At 43.2% G+C, this 24393-nt stretch overlaps 1 protein-coding gene across 10 annotated transcripts in view; it reads right to left on the reverse strand.

Moving 5' to 3' along the window:
- The window catches only part of TLE1 (TLE family member 1, transcriptional corepressor), an 85865-nt gene extending 81516 nt beyond the window's left edge, over positions 1 to 4349 (reverse strand). For 8 of the 10 annotated variants that reach the window (XM_077148506.1, XM_077148504.1, XM_077148505.1 and 5 more), the window contains exons 1-4: positions 2991 to 4348; positions 2113 to 2213; positions 681 to 744; positions 521 to 565 (exon numbers count right to left, since the gene is read on the reverse strand). In XM_077148506.1, the coding sequence (XP_077004621.1) occupies positions 521 to 565; positions 681 to 744; positions 2113 to 2213; positions 2991 to 3014 (234 nt within the window). In that variant the 5' untranslated portion in view covers positions 3015 to 4348. Of the gene's footprint in view, positions 1 to 520; positions 566 to 680; positions 745 to 2112; positions 2214 to 2990 lie in introns of all 10 variants that reach the window. The other 2 variants (XM_077148500.1, XM_077148497.1) reach the window with 1 other exon arrangement.
- Between the last annotated feature and the right edge of the window lie 20044 nt (positions 4350 to 24393).

Below are 24393 nucleotides of genomic sequence, written 5' to 3' on the forward strand. Positions count from 1 at the left end.
CAACTAAGAAATTTTTCAAAAATATGTCTGCTAATAAGCCACTGATTCTGAATATCTCTTCATGTAACTCCAAAGCATAAGGAGAACCCCAGAGATAGCCTTATACCTTGTTTCAGAGGATTAAAGAAACTTGAATATTTCCCTCCCATCCACAGATCCACATTTCTTTTCCAAACCAGGACAAAATCATTAGCTATTCTAAGCTTCAGCAACTAAGTTACCCAGACCTTTCCAGAGGAAATTAAAAATCTATCCAGATGGAAAACTAAGTTCAGAGTTTCAACTGCTATCTGCCTATAGAGACAGGTTTACACACCCAAAGCACCTCTCAGCTAGACATCCGAACACTCTGCAATTGCCAAGGAACAATTCTTGCCGCAGAACACTGCGACCAATCACAGGAAGGGAAACTGAGGCAGAAAAAATGGTTTACAAATCCCCCACTACTAGGGACAAGGCCAGCATTATAAAAACAACGAACTAGGTTTTCTTTTCAGCTTGAGATTTAACTAAAGCTTACCTGTTTATGCATTTCAATGTTTAATCCATATGACATTTCATAATACTGTAAAGACAAAAAAAGGATTAAGCATTTTATTAACTAAAGTTTTGTTAACGCTAAGAACATGAATTTGCTAATATTATATAAAAAGGAAAAAAGTCCATCGTTTGATACCTACCATCACATAGTGCCTCTGCATTTCTGTCTTTTCACTTGCCAGTTTCTCACATTCCAATTTAAGGCTACAAAAACAAAAGAGGCAACTTAATGCAAACATTATGTCACTTGTTTTAACATCTGTCTCACATATTTGCACTTCAAGTAAAAATACACAGCAATTTCAAACAGCTATAAACTACCTAGGTAAACACTCAAAACCTTTGTCCTTGCATTTAATAGGGAAAGGAAATAAGGTGAACTGTTCAGGGTATTCATTCAGCTACCATCCTTTCTCTTCTTGGTGCATATCTGCTCGCAGATGCCAAGACTGCCAAAAACCTGTTAAAACCTCCGTCCTAACCAGGAGACTGACCACTCCTATCACCTGGTTCACTCTTACCTCCCTGCAACAAAGTTTGCTTCTCTGGATTCCATCAAAATCTGAGCTCTGTACATTCTTCAGTCTCAGGCATAGGCTGCACCGTTTTTGCCAAATCAGTCTGAAAACCTTATCGTAAAGCTATTTCTACAATTGTTGGTCCCTTTTTGGAACCTTTGGTTTCTAAATTCCTGCCAAAATATGCCAAGAAGCTACTGCAACAAAGTGGGTTGAAGTTCTCTCTGTTGGGTAAGCACAGTGTGTGCAGGTATGCTTCAAGCTCTAGAGATACCACCTGCAAGTAGACAATAGGTCAAAAACAAGAAAACCCCAGAAAAATAAGAAAATTGATGCCCAAACCACTTAGCCTCATCTAATTTCAACAGGAGCAACATTTCTGGAAAATCTACAATGGGCCAGGAACCATGCAAATAATTTTCATTTATAAATCCTTTGAATTGGGAGGTAGGTGTCCTTAGATGAAGAAACTAAGGCTGAGATGTATATAAAATTGACTCCAATTACATGCTTTATCCTAAACTACCCAGAATGATATCAAAGCAGGTGTGCTTTCTCCTACACACTACACTAATGATGGGTAGAGCCAAATGCCAGCCTTCCACTATGGACTTTGCCTCAGACAACCTAATTCCCAAGTATGGCAAACAGTGATTTCAACACTGGTTTTGCCTCCAGGAACCCACACTCCAGGGCTGAGGCATCGACTGAATCAATGTTTCAGGCCTAGCCTGTTGCAAAATAAATAAGTTAAGTGCAAATATTGACGGTTCTTATGCAACTCCCAAATACACGAAAAAGGATTCTTTGGAACAGCAGCAAAAGGGTAAAAGGGAAACAATGGGAGGAGGAGGAGACAAGAGAAGAAGAGGAGGCCCGGGAAGAGCCAAGAAAGAGGGGAACTTGAAATGACAGGTCTTAACTGCAACTCCACACGCCACCGCCTGGACGCAAGTACTAAGTACAGCCGCCGCCATCCGGCTGGGCAGAGGGGCATGCGGCCACCAGAGACCAATGCCCTGACAACCACTCTCCCGCCACCGCCGACACGCACCTGTGATACTGCGCCTGTAGGAACTGGAATTCTTCCTTGATCCTGTCCAGGGACTCCGGGATAGTGAACTTGAAGGGCTGGCCTGCAGCCTGGTGCGGCGTCTGGGGGCGACAAGCGAGGGGCACCGAGAATTGGGGGTGCGGGTGGATGTACACATAAAGCAGTAAGTCAGAAAAGGGAGAAGTGGGTGGGACATAAACAAAAAATAAAGTTAGAAGAGGCGGATACTGAAGCCCCGAACTCGCCTCTCCGTTTCACTCTGGGAAGGGGAGAGAAGGACACTCCCCCAGTCCCCAGCTTCTAAAGAGGCTAGGAACCGCTTCCAGGGCGGGTCGTAATTAAGTGTGCCCACATCACCCGGCCGGAGGGAGGGGCAGCTCCCAGAAGACCGGGTAGGACCAGACCAGATTGTTGTCGTCGCCTTCCCCCTCCCCCTCAGGGGCGATAATGACTCCCGGGGCCGGAGAAGAAAAACAACTCCCTTTACGTTCTCAGTTCCCAGAGTCGCCGGGGCCACCTCCAGGAGCGCCGGAACGGGGGCCGCATTGACATGCAAATAAGCGAGACAAGAAACAAAAGGGGGGGCGCCCCCCCCGGGCTCGGGGACTGGGGAGAATGTGCCTGCCAGGACAGAAACCCTAGCCTCCCCCGGCGCCCCCTTCCACCCAGTCTAGACGTCAAATAGGAGGGGGCCGAAAGAAAAGGGGGGGGGGATCCGGAGTTTCAGGCCACTCTGCACCCCGGGGAACCAGGGCTCTGGACCTCCCCAGTTTTGCACCCCTGGGGGTGAGGAGACCTGGCAGCCGCCCGTCTCCCTACTGCTCGGGAAACAGCACCCTGACCCCCCCCACACACACACACACTGGGCCGCTCCTCACCGGGTGCCGGCTCTGCGGGAACATAGCTCTGGCGGAGGCCGCGGCTCTGTTCCTGGGCAACTCAATTCTTCGCTCAATTTCCAACTTTAATCCCACCGAGGAAAATTAAGCCAGGAAGCCAAGCAGAAGCGGGGCGCGCAGGGGGCGGAAGGGTGGGGGGCGATGACCACGCACGCAGGCGCGCTCAGAGGGGCGCACCGCCGCTCCGCGCCCGCGGTTACTCCTACTCCCGCCGCTGCGGGCTCCCGCGCTCAGGGCCACATCGTGGGGCGCCCAGGGCTCAGCTGTTCCAAGAAATTGCGCGACGACGCCAGCGCCCTGGGAGAGGGCGCGGGGGCTGCGCTCCAACCGGCGGGCCTCGGCCGCCGGGGCGGGGAGGTGAGGGCGTACTGACTCCCGCCGCGCTCCCCTCGGCGATCAGCGTGCGCAGCGCCGGTCCCGAGCTAACAAATCCAGGCGGGCTGCTTTTCTTTGCTTTTCTCCAGTCCGCCTCTCTCCGGATTTTCCCCGCAGCGGCGGCGGCGGGTGAGGAGGTGCAGGTGGAGCGGCGCCTCCGGTTAACCCCACACAAACCCGGCAACTATAGGGCCTTTGGCCGGGCGTTCGCGGGCTCCCAGGGGACCGCGGACAGCTAGGATCGGATCGCCGCGGAGGCTCCGCGCCCGGCGATGCGCAGCCTCAGCCCGGGCTGGGAAACACGGGATGACGCCGAGGCGGAGAAAGTGCGGAGGGCGCGCCGGGAGGCAGCTCGGCACGCCCCGTGCAACCAGCACTCGGTGTCCTCCGCGGTTGCACAAACCCTCCTGGCCCGACGGGGCTATTCCGTGGAGTGCAGCCCCGCAACCACCCACGGCTCCTCGGGCCCACGAAGCATCAGGGCACTGCGCCCCGCGCGAGATCGCCCCGAAGGGCCGGACTAGCCACTCCGGACCCTTCTTCGAAGCCCTTTCCTCGGTCCTCCCCTTCCCTTCGTTTGCCTCTCCGCAAAGGGCGCTCCAGCCCGCTGCAAAGTTCTCTCACGACCCCAGGGACGACATCCACGAGAGAATGGGGAGAATAGCAGGCATGCACTCCACCGCCCAGCCTCCTCCCCGGCGGAAAAACTCCGCGGGCGAGTCCGGAGTAGTCGCGGCACCGGTGGCCAGTGGAGCTTTGGTCACCACCGGTCGGCGGAGGTCCGGGCTGGTGGCGGAGGTCCCGGCTGGTGGCGGAGATCTCGCCTGGCTTCTTAGGGGGTGGAGGTGGCGCAGTCGGTCGCCTGGGGGGCGCGAGGCACGGGGTATCCGCCACTGCTGTTCCTGCAGCCGCCGGTCCCGCCGCCGCCGCCCGCGCCTCTCGCGCCGGTTACATTAACACGCGGTTTCACACTCCGGAGCTAACCAGAGCCGGCCCCGCCCAGCCCCGTACGGGCGGGGTCGCGAGCGCAGAGCCGACGGGGGACGTGGGCTCGGGCGGGGCTCGGGCAGCAGAAAGGCCCGCGTCAGCCAATCGCGCGCGCCGTGCCCAACGTGGGGTACTGACGCGCGGCTCCCCCAGAGCCTATGGCAGCGCAAGGCCAGCCAGGCTGTCCCTTCCTTCATCCCTCCCATCCCACTTGCTTCCATCTCCGCCGTCTCCCTTGTCTCCCCTGCCACCACCCCTCCTCCACCCAGCCGCGTCCTCTCAGGCTTGGTGAGGAAGTGTTCCTGGAGGAGCCTCGGACGCCGAAGCCAGCCAATGAAAAGCGGCGAGACTCAGAGATTGGCACGGAGGATGGGAAGGTCGGTGGGAAGGAGAGCAGCGGGGCTCAGCTGTCAATCAAAGTAACGTGGGGCTGCCTAGGGAGCGCGCCTTAGCGCGCGAGCGGGGTGGGGGGGGGGGGGCTGGGGGACTCGCGAGCTTGCTGCCGCCGAACTGGGGTTCGAGTTTGCAAAAATGCTGCCACTTGTTCAGTTTGCAAAAATGCTGCCACTTGTTCACTTTTTCTTTTATGAAAATCCTCAGATCTTGACGAAAGTAACTCAAGAACTAGTCGCGTTGCTTATTGGGGTGCTGCTTTGGTAGTTTTGAGTTAAAATGCGTCTTTCGGTGCTAGCCTCTTGTTTGATGCTACCCTTTTGGAATGTGAGGTCATATTCAAAAATTTCTCTGAGGTTTGTTTTTTTCCTAGACTACCTTTTCAGCAACGCATGAGAAGGAATGGACTGTGCCCTGGTGGAAACTGCCTAATGGTCAACGCATTGCGTGCGTAGGCCAGCCCTTAAGACATCACCATGGTGCCCACCACGTTTTGCCCAAGGTGGTAGGATTCGTTTTTTATTGGCGGGTATCAAATCGCTTTGCCAAAGGGTCGGCCTGCCTTCGTTTGGCGGGAGGGATTCTCAAAGGTATGCCTAGGTAAGGCAGGAGTGTACCAAAGCGCAGATGCGATACTCTGCCCGGGGCGCGAAATCTCGGGTCCTTGTCTTCAAAGTCCTGGCTTTGCTGTGATGAGGGGGAAAAAAAATCGTAGTTTTAGGAGTCTCGCAGCCACATGACCACGAGTCTGTTTCCAATTCCTGGGAACAAAGGGAGACAATGAAATAAACCAGCATTGAGACCTGAAAAACCTGTCCCACCCACCTCCATCCCCACCCCCATAATTTGGATGGTACCCCAGGGCTGATCTGTGTTCGGAGCCAGAGGGGAAGACGTGGGTAAAGGACGAGGCTAAAATTCTTACGCAGCGAAACTTGAGTTAAAAGGGATTTTTGAGATTTTTAAATAAACGGGACTCAATGTGTAAGTAAAATAAAGAGTCCCCAGTTTTTGTCTCTCTAAATAGATCACATAGAAAATGTATACTTTGAACAGTACGGTTAAGCTATTTCCATGTGACCCGTGGAAACTGTGTGTATTGGGACCTACATGACAAGCATTTCTCTTAACATTGGAACCTAGTAAACATATTTTTGGTATCAATAACTTCTACATCCCCATTATTTTACTTTGATTTTTTGTATGGGCAGGCATCGGGAATCGAACCCGGGTCTCCGGTGTGGGAGGCAACAACTCTGCCTGCTGAGCTACCGTGGCCAGCCCCATGTTATTTTACTTTTAAGAGACATATGGGAAAGCACATACATAAATGTATTTCATTCAAAGATTTGCTTTTACAGAAAACTTCTTCCTGAAATATTGAAAGAATCATTTTAAGTAATACAGTTCACAGTTGCAATTGTTTTAAAATATGTATGACATTGATTTCTCTATAATTGCATCAATCCCAATTATCAATTACAAGTGAAAAATAGAGTAGTTTTATTCAATATGCAAGGCAGTAGTAAATTCTTAAATTTGGCAGTATACTTTGCAGTGCTCTCATTAAATTTGGGAAGGAGACTATATTATTCTTTTGCTAACCTGGAGAATGAAAGAGAAGCACTGCCTCTCTTTCCGTGGTTAATTTGGTGATGACAGCGGCAGGTTTGCTCCACATACAGGACTTTTTAAAATTATATGATCCATGTGGAACTAAGCTTTGTCCTTGGGCAACCTGTGTTCTTTGAAATCTTCATCTATTTTCTGGCTGGGCCACATGGGCCAGTCTGTGATGACTTCATCTCATAATCTGAGGACTGGGTAGAAAGTTCTTTTGTGCCACAGAAATGCCTGTGGACTCTGGGACAGCTATAGCAGTCTGAGACATCTCCCTGGCTTACTTACCCAGCTTTGCCTGATGGGTATCTTAACTTACTGGTAAACACTAGCAATTAAGTATAAGCAGAGACATTAAAATGACATGTTTTGGGGCAGTAGCAAAAGTGTTGCTACTTCTCTTCCCACCCACCCCGTTCAAAATCAGTTTTAACACACTGACTTTAAATATTCTGTCATACAGCTCTTCACAGAACACGTATGTGGTTGCCACCTTTCCCAGTTTGGCCTTGGTAAAAATTGAGGATTTCTCTTTTGACCAGTGCTTCCTTACTACCTTCTGATTTCCTTATAATGTAGTATGTGGAGAAAAGAATGAATATACTGAATTTAAAATTGGAAAGCCTTTAATTGCATGAATATTTTTTCATTTCGATGGCTTCTGTCTCATACAGAGCATCCTCCTTGAGAGAGGGAGAAAGCTCTGCCCTTTTCAAGGTCATATTTTCTCCCTGATTGCCATGCTGTAATAATTATACTACAAAACTCTCATCAAACTGCATTATAAATGATGGTGTTTAAACAATCAAGTAGCCTTAATCTTCTGTTTTAAATAAATCATATATGTGCAGATTGCCTACAGCCTGTTTAAAAGAAAACAGTCCTACTCATGAAATCTATAATTTTAGTCATCTATTTGAAGTACGTTAACCATAATCTTCTTTACCTTCAACATAATCGTATGTTGATGATGTTTTTACAAGAAATAATATTAAGTGTGCTGCTTCCATAGGAAATTGTCCCTGAAGTAAAAGCAGTACCCTGTTTATCCTCTGCAAAAGAAACAGAAAGATTGCCGGCAATTTTTTTTTAAAACTTATTTGAAATACTTTCAAACGTACAGGACAGTTACAAAAATAATATAAACCTCATACAGAGAACTCAGGTCCACCAATTTGAACATTTTGTCACATTTGCCACGTCATTGTTTTTCCCTCCTCTGTCCCCTCTCTGCATCTTTCTGTCCAATCCATTTTATGAACTCTTGAGTATAGGTTTGTATACATCATGTTCCCTTACCACTTAATACTGCCATGTACATTTCCTTAAAACAAGGATATTCACTTACATAACCACCTTGAGTGCAGTTATCATGTTCAAGAAATTAACACTGATTTAAAGCTTAGACTCTATATTGTAATTTTTTCATATGTCCTGAAAATATCCTATGAGTTTTTTCTCTTTGCTTGTTTGATTCCATCCAGGATCGTGTATTGCATTTGTCATTGTGTCTTTAGTTGATCTGTCTTTTTTTTTTTTTTTAATTGTGGAGACATATATGCAACATAAAATTTCCCATCCCAACCCCTCCCATACATATCATTCAATGAGATTAATCACGTTTGCAGTATTGTGGTACCTTCACCACCTTCCTGTGTTAAAACTTTCCTGTCTCCCAAAACAGAATCCCTATACCCGTTATACTTTAAATCTCCAATCCCTCTATCCTCCACCCCTGGCCACTTGCACTCTAATTTCTGTCTCTCTGTTTACATATTCTCTGATTTTTTTTTGTACTCACCACAAAATTTAACATCCTAAATCTATAACAATCTCATTTGCTTCGATGCCATAGTATATACCGTCCCCCACCTTTATGTAATTCTTCTCACAAATTACATGTTTATATATTATGAGTCCAAAACCACTGATATCTCATTACATTTTTACCTTTGCCTTTTAAATCCTTTAGCAAGTAAAAAGTGGAATTACCAACCAAAAATACAAGAGCACTGGCATTTATCTTTACCCGGTTGTTACCCTCCCTGGTGAGCTTTATCGCTTCAGCAGCTGTGACCTATTGTCTATTGTCCTTTCCTTTCAACCTCCAGAGCTCTCTTGAGCATCTCTTGTAATTCTGGTCTAGTGCTGACAACTCCCTCAGCTTTTGTTTACAGGGAATGTCTTAATCTCTCCTGCATTTTAAAAAGACACTTTCGCCAGATATAGAATTCTTAGGTGGCAATTTTTTGTTGTTAGTACTCTAAATATGCCATCCCACTGCCTTCTTGCCTCCATGGTTTCCAATGAGAAATCAGCACTTAATCTTACTGAGGCTCCCTCATACATGGCCTGCCAATTTTCTCTGGTAGCTTTCAGAATTCTCTCTTTATCTTTGCCAGTGAACCGTTTCATTATAATATGCTGCAGCGTGGGTCTATTTGGGTTCATCCTGTTTGGAGTTCGTTGAGCATCTTGGGTATGTATATCCATGTCTTTTGTTAAATTTGGTAAGTGTTCACCCATTATTTCTTTGAATATTCTTTCTGCCCCTTTGTCTTTCTTCTCCTTCTGGGATTACCTCATGTGTATGGGTGTCGCATAGATTCCTCAGGCATCTTTCACTTTTCCTCATTCTTTCCTCTTACTGCCTCTCAGACTGAATGACTTCACATATCTTATCTTCAAGTTCTCTGATTTCTTCTGCCCTGTTCCAATCTGCTGTTGAACCCCTCTGGGGAATTCTTAGTTTCTGTTACCCTGGTCTTCAGCCCTGTTTGTTTCCTTATCATAATTTCCGTCTGCACTATGTGTCTTACCGCCAGCAGTCCCTTGCCACCGGCACTGCAATCTGACTGCTCTCCCACAGTGTCCTGTAGAAGGGCTTGATGAACCACCTTCTACACACAGGGCAAGTTCTGGGACGGCGAGACCCTCAGGCCACCACCAGACATGCAGGCGGGCTCCTCTGCTCCCTCTGGATCTAGGACCAGGGGGCTGCCCTGGGAGTCCAGGCGGGCTCTGTGCTGAGCTGACGAGGGGTCCAGGAGGGACCGGCCAGGGAGCCACAGGACCCTACTTTTTTCTTGGTTTGGGTCTCACCCTGTTACTGCAGTCCCTTAACTGTTTTCTGGAGCTTTGACAAAGATGCTCTGCTAGCTCATGTTTGTTGAAAGTTTCCATAGGGGCACGGGGCCCTGAAGCAGCTCACTCTACCATCTTCACTGGGGCAGTACCCAGATTGCTCATTTTGTCTCCGATGTGGGTTTATCTTCATGTATTTGTTGCTGAAGAGCAAATTTTTAAGTTGCCAAGAACATAAATAATGATAAAAACTTACAGATATTAGGTAATATACGTACTTGATACAACAGGAAAAATTGTGTGTGCTAATTAGAGAGATTTTGCATCTTCTTTTAAACCTATTTCATTTTTATTTGAAATAATTATGCCATTTAAAAAAAAAGATTACCCTTATCATAATCCTCTTCTTTTCAGCTTAGAATATTGCTTATATATTTCTTCATTTGTCTCTCTTTTTTTGAAGTGGTTTTCTTTAAGCCTAAGAATGTAGGATACAGAAGAATTTGTTCCCAGCATTGCTTTATAACCTTTTATGCTCCATCCATTTACCAAAGGAAAAGGAGGGGGAAGGGGAGGCAGAGAAGGAAAAAAAATCAGTAGCAGATCCATGCAGCAGTAAAACCTCAAATAAAATCACATCCAAAGAATCTCTTGTGGTTTCACACAATATGGTAAAATTAGAGATCGCAGGAAACCAACTAAATTAAACTGGGAGCATTTGAAGAGAAACGAGCAGGCTTTATGAAAATGACACATTGACTGGCCAGTATGCTTTTTTTTATCAACAATTTCTTTGTTAAGATGCAGATCAAAGGGACCTGCATGTGTTTTCATTTTGTTCTAACCAGAAAATTACATCCAGATGTTTAATAGGCATTTGGTTGGTTTTCCAGCATTGATTAGATATGTTGGTTCTGTTTGCTTACAAGTGTAGCCGGATCATTAGCTAATGCAAAGAAATGTTTGCTGTGAGTTGCTAATTAGGTCTTTTGGAAACCCTCCATGCTCAAGAACAATTTGTATAGTGGCCAGAAGAACTTGTGGGACTTGGGGAAGTTGTTTTCCCCACTCTGTCAGGGTGGGGAGAAGTAGACAGCCCAGTTCCCTGATCTATTGCAGTGCTATCCTAAAGGATTGGAGTGCAAATAAATTAGGAAAAGAGACCGCACAGGCACTCTAAAAAGGCAGATAAATGTGCTTTCTGGAGCCACCACTGTGCTTTCTTGCTGGGGGCGGGGGGGAGATGTTTGAGGGGAGGGTGCAGCGAACTTCTGAAACGCTGAGCTTTAAAGTGTGAAAGATGCTTGGTGCTAATGTTATCAAATACACAACACTTTTAAGCATACTTTAGAGACAGATGGGGAAGCCCTTTATGATAAACGAGTGTACTTGAATTCATTACTGTAGTACTTATAATTAAAAATGTCTCCTTTGCAATTTCAGTATTTTTATAGGATTCCAGAGACCAAGCTTGGGAACAGGAAGGCTGAGGGTGGAGAAAGGAGCGAGGGAGAGGAATTTTGAAGACAGGGATGAGCCTGGGAGGAAATGAAATGTTTACTTTCACAGCCCACCCATTTGTTTACCTTGGTGAAGCCTCAAAACTTGTAGATTAGCCATTCACTCTGTATTCAAATAAACTGTTTGAGGATTTGAGGCACCAGCGGGATAAACTTCTCAGCTGGCCAATCACATTATTTGAAGAGGCCAGACTGCGTCAGTGGCCGACCCAACACGACCAGGTAACCCGGGGGCTCAGCCTTTGTTTATTTGAGTCTGTGTTTCTTGGGTCTATGTTTTTAATCCAAAGTAGCATGTATTCATAAACAATCCTAGAATTGGAGCCATAAAGGCCACTGTAGCATGTTCATCTGCCTGGTAATGCCCCTGTCTACATCTTATACACATATATGGCACATTTCCTTTGTGTTAATATAGCCTAATTTGGGGTTTTCATGCCAGTGGAATAGATTCACAATTACTTCCCTTGGAATAGTTCAGGAAAAAAGCACGGCTGTGTCAGAGCTTTCTGCATTCACCCGTGAGATGTCCTGGAAAAGCAAAGGGCGGTGTTTGGGGGTATCTTCGATTTTAGTGCCTGGAGCTCAGAGCATAATCGTGGTACCCAGTAAAGTTAGCCCACTTCTCACCCCACTCCCCACCTCTTTTTCAACCCGTTCTAAAGTCTGATAAGAGTTGGGACAGTAGACTTTAAAATTCCTTTAGTTGAGCGTTTTAGCTCAGCAGAGGCAGAAGGACATTATATAGACAAAAGAGAAGTAAAGGGAAGCACCTTTGATGGTGCTTCCTACATGTTTGCATAACAAGAGCAGACCCTGGTTCCTTAATATATTCTACACTGACCCATCTTTGGCTTCAGGCCAAGGGCTTGCTATGAAATCAACATTAAACTGCGACACCTTTTCTTGTAAATGAAAAGCTTTTGCTTTGGCAGTATCATTTACATAACTTTTCTTACTGAAGCTAGGAATTTCTTTAAAGGGTTAAAGCTGGAGTGCAGCTAATCAGTAATCTCTAGGTCACCTCCCTAGGTGGAGGGCGGTGAACTCTGGGGTTAGAGAGTTAGAAGGCACCTTGCAGATGCCTTCAAGGTTTCTAGAATGAAAAGTCTAGGCCTACGTGAACAAGTTGTGACACAAATTCGGGATATGGGACATTCCACAAGACGACTGGCCTTGGCTCTTTACAAAGTCAGTGTCATGGGGAGAAAAAATGAGGAAGACTATGTGAGATAAAAACAAAGATATAATGAAAATGCGATATGCGATACCTTGGCTCCAGGCTCAAGAACATATTATGGAAGGCATTCTTGGGGCAGTTTTAATGTGTACTGGATATTGGGTGATAAGGAAAAATGGTTAATTACTTTTGAGATGTGAGTATATGGTGGTTATGCAGGAGGATGTACTTACTCTGAGAAAACGCATGGTGAAACTTACAACTTCAAATGACACCTGCAACTGCAAATAAAAAGTGTGTTTGTAGAAATAGAGAAAGAGAAAGCAAATTTGGCAAAAGTTGACAGTTATAGAATTTAGGGACAGTGTAGAACTATTCATTTCACTATTCTTTCAGCTTTTCTATATGTTTGAAATGTTTCATTTGAATATTTGAGAAAGCGATTCTAGCCCATTGCCTTTTTTCTTCAGGTGTCAAATGGCATTTTATTCGTAGTTAAAAGATTGGCTTACAATGTTTCTAGTGAAAAAAGCCCAAAAAAATGTGAGCTCATTTTCTTTTCCGATCAAAGAAAAGCTGTGGTACCGAAAACCAATATATTATACCGTGTTTCTCGGGTTCTTTCAGTTATTTTATTTTCTTTAAGCTATTTTATGTGTTTATTTTTCTACAGCCCCAAATGTCCATTAGTTATTAACTAATATAAAATGGAAATCTAGATAAATTAGGGCATTTCATTAGCAATCCTCTAATGCATTGTTTTGTGGGCCATCAAACTTAGAATTACTGGCTTAACCTATAAAATAAAGAGGGAAACTGTTTATATGTTAAGAATAAGACACTAACAAAAACATTTTATTTTAATTTCTTCATTCCCATTATAAGTAGTGGTTTTGCTGGCCTTTTCCTCACTTGAAGCTAGCAGGGAAAGCCATACATTGGTTTTGATTTTAGAATTTCCTTAATATTTGAAATATATTGCTGAAATAAATTACAGGTCTGTGCACTAAGCGTTAAATAGTCATCTTGAAAAAAAAAATTAAAATAGCCCTAAACTTTGGACACGGATGTGATGCTCACCCAGAATCACTGAGGCACATATTTATCATAGCCTACTAAATAGTTTTCTAGAAAAGTAACAAGGCATTATTTGAGGGTTGACTGTTGGGATGTTCCATCTTTCCTTTTTTTTTTTTTCCCTTTAATCGTAGCTGTTTAGCATGTTTTTGTTTTTCCTATCACCATTATGTTTATTGAGGGGAGAAATTCCTGTGGCATCAGTAAACAGAATCTTGTTTGAATGTGAATAGGTGAAATCCACAATTTCCGATGAGAGATGTGAGTGCCTTAAAGGGATTGCACATATGAAAAATAAAGGGAAAGGAGGACTTTTACACACAGTGACTAATCAGTCTGGCTAGTATTTGTAGCCATCATCCACATAATCAATGATTATGTAAAATGAAAATGATAAAAAGTACTTCCCCTTCACCAAGATAGAAATAGCCCCAAGGGAACAGAGTTGCCACTCTGCCTTCCCCCTACTCACAGTGTGCGCACTTCAGAAGAACTGGCAAGCTACAATTGGCACTTGAGAAAGTGTTACAAAACACTGACAAGTATTAGAGAAATGTTGATTAATGTAAACAGCCTGCCTCAAGGAATAATACCTTTCTTAAGAAATCTGGCTTTTCAATTAACATTTCTATGGAGACAGGTATCTTCAGGTAACTGGAGTGAGTATTTCTAGAGAAGTTATTTGCCTTTGCAGGAGAGAGGAGGTTGTCCTCGTTCTTACATTTTTAATTACTGAGAATTAAAAAAGGGGGAAAAAAAAAAGATATGTTAAAAAACCGGAGGATTCCTTTCTCCATGCCCCAGTTTTCGAGTGCCTTCTCATCCTGTGCATTTCTTACCCTTGAGCATGCCATTGTGTAATTGAGCACTTGTTCCATGCCAGCCACTGTTCTAAGGGCGTGACGTGTTTGTATTATCTCATTTGATCCTCACATCATTTCTATTAAGCAGGTGCTAGTATCATCCCTATTTTATCGACAAGGAATCCGAGGCCATGGACTTGCCCAGAGTTGCACGGGGGAGGGTTGGGACTGGAACCCGGGCACTCCAAAGGGCACTAGCAGCCACTCTGGCAGGTAAGTAGGGAGCTAAGCCTCCAGCCTGCCATTCCCCATCCCACTCTTACTAGGTCATATCACCTCTGAATCTACTGATAGAAAAGCACATATATGCTTGTTGCCCACAGAACTGCATCGGATTTCTCTTCTGACTTGAGAGGAGGTTGTGACATTAAGAATTTATATTCTTGCAGACCGAGCTAAACGGCTGCCTCAGGGCTCTGGATTCCTGTCCTCTTCCAGAGAAATGCAGCCACCTTCAGCAGTGAGCTTTCCTTCAGCTCTGTAGCCCAAATGCAGTTCAGCAGATGAAGAAAGAACTCTGTTAGGCAGCCAGAGCAGAGGAGTGAGGGAGTCTGCACGTCTTAATTTTAACTAGGGCAGAAAAGCAACTGCCCTGATTTATAACTTCATAAATGATTTTTAAAAAACGGTGAGAGGGGGCGGTGCAACTGTGGCTCAGTGGCAGAATTCTTTGCCTGCTGAGCTGGAGACCCGGGTTCGGTTCTCGGAGCCTGCCCATGCCAAAAGAGAGGGGATGCGACGGATATAGTTCTGTAACAACTAATGGTTTGGAATGACCCTGTTTACAGTAGGCATGCAGTCTTGGTACTGATGACACGCCTGCAATCATTTGGCCTGTTTAATATCATGCATTTGTTCTGTCTTCTGAAGCTCTCTTGAAATCATTGGCTTTCCCACATCTTTCCCATGAGTCATAGTAAGAAATACATTTTTAAGAATATCAACCCAGTCCTCTCACACACACATACATACACAGGTTACAACACACAATTTGAAAGCACCGCTTTAAATTACATTATGGAATTTTTCAATTCAAGTTATTAACCCTCTGACTTATGAAGTCATTGGCCCCCAGACTGTGTTCTCGTGAAAAATAGCGACACCAATCTGCTCGGTAACATTAAGGGACCTTTTTCTTTCCTTTACAGTTTTTGCAATGCTAAATCTTAAGTCCTGTCTTCAGGGAACTCACAGTCTGGAGAATTCAAAGCTCTTCAGAGAACATCTTTAATAATTCTCTTGCCACCCTCTTCTCTGCCAGCGCTTTTCTGTCCTTGAATTTCCCTCTTCCACTCTCAGCATTCCCATCATGTCCCTCAACAGCCCATTGCATCCTTCATCCCACCTCCCTGCTCAGACACCCCGACTTTACAGTGATGTAATGAGAAGGGCACCGGCCTCAGGACCCCATCCTGAATTGGAATCCCCTCCTACCTCTTCCTGTATGACCTGGGGCAAACCACTTCCTCTCTTTGAGCTTCAGTTTCCTCGCCTATAACATTAGAATGTTAACAGATCTCTCAGGATGGTTGGCTGGATTGAAAGAGATTAACGGAGATAAAGTAGCACTTAAAAAATACTTAACACTATGCTTGGCCTGAAGAACTTGTTCCTCTTCCCTTTTTACCCTGAGGCCTGGGGAAGCCCTATCCTAGGTCACCAGGAGCTCGGGTGGTAAGCACCCCTTCCACAAATGGAACATGGGTTCCCAGAGTGCAGAAGTACATCATCACCATGTTTCTCGTGGACAGGATAAATGAATCTCAGTCAAGGAGAGGCAAGGAGCCACCAGCCTTGAGGGGCTTCCTCCCCCATGCTCATCCATCCATAATCTGTTTCACAGTCATGATAAAAGAGCACAAGTAACATATCTTTTTGAAACAGAAATGCAATTTGGGGGTAGGAGCTTTGCGAAAACAAATCATAAACAGTGCAAGCCATTTTTAGTAGCTGCATGCTCTGAGTATCCCATTCAGATGATATAATAGAAAAAATGTTGCTAACCAGTGAGAGGTTAATAGAATCCAGTCTCAGATCTGTTCCCCGTGAAGGTCGTGCCGTCTCACCCAATGGGTATGAAGTGGTGTGTTGGAAAGACCTTGAGAAACACATACAGAAATTAGGAAGTCAATTAGATACTCAGCTTTAGGAATGTGGCCTAGGATTATTTCTAAACCAAGAACTTGTCCTTTCCTCCTGAAGACTTTCCTTTAACATTATTTTATTAGTGATGGCCAAGGTCTCAATCCTGTGAATAATGTTTAGTGAGAATTGATGAGCCTTGGTTAAATAGGAGTCCTAATGGCTGGGTGTTGCTGTTGTATGATAGAAGTCAAACTCAATTATCCTTAAATTCAACAATCCTGTCTACTGAGAGACTCTTTAGAACCTCTTCTGTGTGTCTCTCTTTATTTGAAATCAGGACTACTTTAGAAAGACAAAAAAAAAAAAATCTTCATTTATAAGGAGAGTGAGAAAAAAAGAGAAGTAATTTTCCTGTCTAGATTTGGCTTTTTACAGTAAGGAAAAGTTAGACCATCAGGTTAACAGCTTTGGCTACTCAGATTGTTAATCCTCAGGAGTTACAAAATATAGTATGCTCAGCATTGCTATCTAATAAGTCAAGTCTACTAGGGTCTACATAGCTAGTCCCCACTCCCCCACTGCAGCCATTTAAGGAGAAGTTCTCTTTGGGAAGGATGGACAGAGCCTGTCTTTATGATGTGAACAGTTCTAGCTTCAGGGTTGGAGGAGGGGAAGAAGAAAGTGACACTTAGTTTTTCTTAAATTTCACTTAATATACCAATTCCTTCAGGGTCAAATGGAGAAGTACATATAGAATTTGCAGTCAATCAGTTGTTAGCCAGTGTCTTTGAAATTTACTCCTCTTTTTCAATATGCCATGTTCTTATAATATTACATTAATATGCATTAGAGCCATCATGGATTTAAGAAGGTCTATGATTGCACTTGGCTAGGAGTTAGGAAATTCTGTTATAGGAGTAAAATGTTCTCATTTGCCATCATCCTTTTTGGTTGAGGATAGCAGCCAAGATGGTGAGAGGACATGTGGGAGGCAGATGTTGCTGGGTAGGAGAGGTTAGGGTTGGGAATTTTATTTCCATTACAAAAAGAGCCTGACAGGTTCCTTCTTTGAACTTTATCATTTACATTTCTTAGAAAGTATTCTTATTAGATGCTGTATAATTCCACAGTCTCAACAGAGGCCTAATAAGGATCCCCTGCTAGATTTAATTCAGTAGTCTATATAGGAAGTAAGAGAAACAGTCCTTCTAAATGTATAGGAAGTCAGTGGGGAAACCTCTTCTTCAAAAATTGGCTTTGGGACCCAGAAAAGTACTAATAATTTGTACTTTTTTGTATATACTGCTAGGTATAACCTTCAACAGGCCTTCAGTGCATGGAATTTCTAGGCGAAGCTCTCTCTTTTTAAGTCACACCAACCCTACACAGGAAACTCTGGCTGTAGATTTCTCACTATCCGCCTAGGACACATTCCTAAGTGGACATTTGCTGAGTCCTTTCTTGTTAAGATTTAGCTATCCCGTGTCCCATTTATGTGGGGGAGTTGGGGGTGGGGGGAGCAAGGGGCAGGGAAGTTAATGGAACTTAAAGTCTTGAAGCGTAATCCCTCCCAGGTAACAAGCTATTAACCAATATGTATATTTAAATGTCTTCAAAATATGGTTCCATTCTAGGCATTGGGGACATCAGGAAATATATAAAAATTAATTCCTCACTGCAAAGAGCATGGAGAGGAATTAGGAAGTCAAAACTTACACTTTAAATGATGACTAATAATAAAAACTTTAAGACCACATATGCTAAGGGTCAAACAAATACTACTGTCAGTAAGCCCTGTAGAAGTTAATGGACCCATGGAGATGACATCATGAAGGCTTTTGATACGTCGCAGATTTGTTCAGGTAGCACTAACCCTTAATATTATGCTCTTAAAGCACAACCAAATAACTAAGTAGTTAACTATTTAATACAAATAAAGACTAATTTTTATTAGCAGAAAATAGTTATTTTATATCTAGCCAGTTTAAAATAAATACCATGAGTACTGAGTACATGTTCATGAAAAATAATCTCTGAGCTTTTCCAAGAATATTTGTTTCTCATCTCAGCATTCATTAGTTCCAAAGGTTTAAGAACTTATGGGACTACTATAAGCCACTGATGGCATATTTCGGATGGTTTGTATGGTGTGTGAATGTATCTAATAAAATTGCATTAAAAAAACTTATGGAGAAACCATTTAAATTTAGAAAGTTCTATCTGTTAATATAAATTGGTCTTCATTTGATGGGAAAGGGAGGTGGGAAAAGGCAGCCAGTGTTAAATTTTAGCAATAAATTTGATCCAGTTCCAGGAGCGCTAGCATTACCTGGAGCATAGTTTGCAGATCATTTCTAACTAAAGGAGTGGTCAGAGGGGCGGAAAGTTCAGGTACTATGGCAAGTTGGAGGTAGGTGTCTTTTAGTGGCCCACCATCATTATCATCATCATTTTCTAACCAAAATTATTGAGTTCACTCTTCTAGGTGCTTTATGTATGTACTCATTCAATTCTCACAGTAACATTAGTCAGCACTAGTATTATCTCCATTTTACATATGGGTGAAACTGAAGCACAGAGAGTTAACAGCTTGTTCCAAGTCACACAGCTAGTGAGAGTGGCACAGTAGAGCCATTCTTGAGTCAGTATTCTTAGCCAGAATGCATGCTACCTTGCCTATAAATTACAGATTACTGTGAACTAAGGCCTAACCTCTGATTATCATTGAAGGAGCTGGATTTAGGAAAATCTAATTTGGAGATGTTAGACGCTCCTGTTACCCAGGAGCATCATAAAAGTACTGAAAAAAAGAGCTCTCTCTTGAATTCATGGGTGATAGTGGCAGCACAGCATTGGCACATTTTGGACAGGTACAAGATTTGCCAAGTTGACCAATATCTGCAGTGATTTATGTATGTACATCTTTTTCTTCACTTCTAGTCCTTGAGGAAATTGAAAGCACTTAGAGCAAGACCTGTACCTTCCAAGGGCCTCTTAAGTCACTCTAGGAATTCATTCAGTGGGCAGATATGGGCTTTACCATGGAAAGGGAGTGTAAGCCTGGCTTGGCTGGAGAGTTTGCCTGGTAGTAGATCAAAGAGCAAATTTCTACTCCCTCTCATTGCAAATGATAATTCTAGGAGTGCTTTTTGCCCTCATGTTTTTCCCCATCTTCCTACCTTCTTCCTGGCTGTCTTTCAGAACACCTCCCATTCTCTTTATCCCCCTCCATAATATCCTAATCTGGGCCATATTTATGGGTGGGTACCATTACTGTTCATTAAAGATCAGAAACCATGCTCTGTCTGCCTCTTTTTTTATTCCCTGCCATCCTAAAGGACCAGACTAACCTTTCTTTTACATTCTGGTGCTGCTTAGACCGAGGGTGTAGATGGAAGTGAGAGGCCTCGCTGTGGAGTCCTGCCGTTGGCCACTTCTTCCTGTGAAATGACCCAGAGATGTGCTGCTTTGGGGAGGGGATGAGAGTGGGAGCTCCTTATAACATTTGTCCAGCTCATTCTTCCTTCCCCATTTGGTTCCTGTTCAGCAGAGAACCCTGGAGGACTGGGGAGGAAAGTAGTAGGAGCTGTACGTCAAAACTCTTCCCTGAACCTCTAATCTTAAGAGGACAGTGTTGGATGATGCTACCTACAGCTTTCATATTGGCGACTGACACTAGCTGGGGAAGGAGTAGACAAGGGTATACAACAGCCCAAGAAAAGGCTGACTGTACCTTTGGCAGCACTGAACTAGTAGCCATAAAATATTTCATCTTCTCTAACCCATAGATGCCACTGTTGGAACTGTGTCCTAAGGAAAAAATTCAAAGTAAAACAAGGTAATTATAAGTATTCCCAGATCTTACTTTCTAAATCTCGTTATCCACTAAAAGGTACCAGGGGTCGTTGGAGAAAGGGCTGATTCAGATCTGGGACAGGGAAACCTCTTGTGTGTCAGAAAGCCATTTAGTGCTTAGAGGAGGAGCAGTGTTGAGTGGAGAGGTAGTGAATTCTATTTGAGATTGAGTTTGGGGTGACCGGGAGACACGGAGTTGGAGATGTTCAGTGAGTATTGCATTGAACTGAACTGGCTGTAGACCTGTGTGTAGATGTGGAGACAGGTACAGATAGAGAGGATGTAGGAGATGTAGATGACGTGGATGATACAGGTGGAAAACACATGCATAAGAGACTGAATAAGTCATTGTATGACTTTGCAGGAAAATTCTCTCCGAGTTCAGAATGCAGGAGATGCATTTTAAGGAAGTTCTCCAAATGGTTTTTTAAAGCACACATTCATTTAAGACATACTCATCTAAAGGATGCTGAAAATAGGAGGAGCAACGACAGGAAATTGATAAGAGTCAGAAAGGGAGATGTGAGAGAGCAAAGGACAGGAGCGTTTCACCAGGAACATGGGTGAAATGTTGCTGAGAGGGCAAGAGGGAAAACAGAGGCTTAAATGGAAAATGGGAAGCTGTGAAAGAACAAGAGGAAAGCGTAGGTAAATTTTTACCTGATGATAAGAGAGAGAACATTGTTTTTCTTCCTTTGGTTAACAAGGAAGAAAACAAAGTATTGCCAGATTTGACTACATTAACGTTAAATACTTCAGCACACTAAGGAAATGCGATAAATTATTAAATGCAGTGAGATATTGTGGGGAAATCTTGTAACATATGTTATTGAGTAAAGTTTAATATCATTAATATATTAAACTTTTCTAATTCTTTCAGAAAACTATGAATATCTCCATAGAAAAATGAGCAAACACATGAATAGGCAGTTGCCAAAGAAAATATAATTATCAATCTGTATGTGAAAAAAAGATTATGAAATAGATATTAAAACATACATGAAATACCAGTTTTAACGCCTCAAACTGGCAAAAATTTTACCTAAAAGTAGAGTAATGCTGTGGCATGGGGAATCAGAGAAAGAAGGTAAGCTATTCACTGTTAGTAGCGTTGTATTTAATACAACTTTTTTGAAAGGCAGTTGGAAGTATACATCAGAAGTTTAAAAAATATTCCTCCCCTTTTTCAGAGCAGGTCTACTTCGAGGAACTTATCGTTTCCGTTCACGTAAAAATTATGTTCCTTTCAGCATTATTGATAATATCAGTGGACTTCAACTTGGATGTCCAACAAAAGTGGTTTGGTTGTATAGCTGATGTAACAGTTATATAACACTGTATTTTCTAAAGCCTTTACAAATCGTGCTTTAGAAAAAGGATCTTGACTCTTGGTGTCAAGCAGGAACAGCAGGGAGTGAAGTAGGCTGGATAGAATGTGGAAACTTAGAAGAATTATTTCACTTCCTCTTAATTCTATCATTAAAAAAATAAAGACCATGCAAGTGAAAGTTTAAGTAGTAACTGACAAACTCAGATGAAGCACAATAGGGAGCACTAGGGACTGCGGCAAATTGCACATCACAGACCCTTTCTCAGGGGATCCCCTGCCCCTCAGCTCCCCACAGGTGAACACAGTGTGAGCCACCAATTTACAACTTTTGCTGTCAAGTTTGTATTGGAAAGAAAATGTTATAATTGTTAAATGAAAAAAAGTAGATTACGCCATGGTGTGTACAGTATGATTTAAAACTGGATAAAAATGGTGTATATTTGTATGTATCTCTTTGTATGTGCACAGAAAAAGAACTCAGAAGGAAATAATGGTTTAATTAGGTGGTTTGATCACTGGCTATTTTAATTAAAAAAATTTTTTTTTTGCGGTTTGTAAATTTGCCATAACAAGTGAATAGGTATTGATTTTAAAAGAAACAAGAAAGCCAACAAAAGTTTATTTCGAAAATACCCAGGCTCAGTTTTGATGCTGAGCCTTGTCAGCTGGTGACCTGGCATGAGCTGTTCTCATCTGGTTATGGTGATTATTATTATTATTATTTTTAAATGCTCTCTGGCTTTTGGCAACCTTGTGGTCATCGCCACTGCCGAAAAGTTTATGGGAAGTGTGGACAAGAGAGAGTTTACCATTCTAAGCTTTGAAAAAGTTTTATTTCTTCCTAGATGTAGATGTTCCCTTTAAAGAAGACAACTATATAAATTTATAATATTGACTCAAGATATGGCAGCGGCCATTAGTTTAAACAGGACAGATTCACATGCTATACTTCACTTGTTCCAACGTTCTTGTAAAAATGGTTATGGAACAGTTGCTTTCACACCGGTCCACGGACAGCGTTCAGACGTTGAGAAGCTGGCTGCTTTCCCCCTTTGAAAACAGTGACCGAGTCACACCTTGGAAGCCAGGCTAACAAATCCTGGGAATGCAAATTGAAAGTTGGAAACCTGGGAGCCCTTTTATTCCCTTCATAAACTTATATAGCAAAATGATTGCTCTGCAGTTGTGAAGGGGGAAGAAAGAATAGGGAAGAAAAGAAGAGGAATGTATTGGCTTTGTCTGCTAGTGGTTTGAGTACTGAGTGAATTTTTGCGGGGATGAAAAATGGGCTCTTAATCGGTGCTCACGGTCCCCCTAGGCAGCCTCTAAAAACTCCCCTTGTCTGGCAGCTTAGATAGAAGAACCCATTGTTTTCTAAATCTGAAGTTATCCCTCTTCCCTTTATCCTTTCTTTTGGACTGTTTAGTGTTTGCTTACTCAGAATATTTTAATCCCTAACGTGGTGACTTGGTGTAATTTATCTCATGAAGCCTCTCCTATTTTCTTCTGTTTACATGACTAATATTATTGTGTTTTATAGAGCTTCTACCAACAAGCCACTCCTTTGTCCATTGTTTCAGTTCTAGGCCAAAAATCAACAAATGAAGTTTTATCTTTCCAAACTTGGACCTCACCTACTTGTCATTCAGTTTGTATAGATTGCATGAAGAGCGTGTTCCTTTGAAAACAAAGCAAGGATTCATTTTTTTATGACCTAAAACAAACAATTACCTTGCTCGAGAAGTTCTGGTCATCTCTTTTTATGAGTATAGGCTGGCAAAGACTCACCTTGGGAGGAGGAAAAAGCATATGCTTCCTTGTGGATTGAAAGCCCAAAGTCCCCTAACAATATTGCCCTGCTCCCTAACTCATATTTCTTTCAGAGTACGTATAATATTCTGGAAGCAGAGAACCTGAGTGCTGGAAGGCAGCTGGTGAGGTAAGATTATCTCATCCAAACCTCTGCCTTTCAGCAAGACCACACCTAAACCTGGATTTGGACAGAGGAGAATCGATCTCCTTTTTAAACACATACGAGAAAGCCTTTTCTGAATACCGTGGAAATACCATGTCTTTGGAATACCTTGTCAGAAAATTCTTTTTCTAAAAACCTAGCTGAGTAAAAGCTTTAGGTGTCATTTCTTCAATTACTCCTTTTCCGGATTGAAAATAACTGGTTACCTTCCTCAGGGAATCAACGAGAATTTAATGAGCAATTACTTGCTGTAAGCCAGTGGTTCTCAAATTTGAACTCACATCAGAATCACCTGGAGGGCTTGTTAAGGCATAGACTGCTGGACCCCAGAGTTTCGAATAGCCGAGGCCCGAGAATTTTCGTTTCTATCAGGTTCCCAGGACATGCTGATGCAATTGGACCTAGGACTACCCTTTGAGAACTGCTGATAGGAGCTAGCGACTCTACAGGATAGAAATATAAGGATACTTAAGAGGACGAAACAAGTGGGATACCTATACTAAGTTAGCCTCTATATGGAAAATACCAGGTGCCTAGCACATATTTTTTAATATCACAGAGCTCACACACTCAGAGTCCAGTTGAGAAGACAGGCGACAGACAGTAGATTAGAACGTTGGAACTGTGTGAACACAGAGGAGGAGCGCAACGGGTGGGAAGGAACTCGGGGAAGTCTTCCTACAGAACTCGAAACCTGAAGAGTAATTCCTAAATTGATTCTTAAAGGGAAGACAAAGGCCCAGGGTCAGGGGGGCCAAATTCCTCTTCCAGCAGAGAGAAAGAGCATGGAATTAAAGGGGGAAAGTTAGGAGAACGGAAAGTTAGGAGAACAGCAAGTCATCTCATTTTTAACAGAGGAGAAAATAGCAAATGAGGTATTGATGACAGAGCTGGAGAGATTAGGTAGAGGCTAGATCAAGAAGAGACTTCAAGGAGTTTCTCCTTAAAGAAACTTTAAGGAGTTTGGGCTCTTCTTTTTGAAACGATTTTTGAGTGTATGATAGCAATAATTGCATTCATAATGTCGTGCAACCATCA

The sequence above is a fragment of the Tamandua tetradactyla genome, chromosome 2 (assembly GCF_023851605.1).
Source record: "Tamandua tetradactyla isolate mTamTet1 chromosome 2, mTamTet1.pri, whole genome shotgun sequence".
Lineage (NCBI taxonomy): Eukaryota > Metazoa > Chordata > Mammalia > Pilosa > Myrmecophagidae > Tamandua > Tamandua tetradactyla.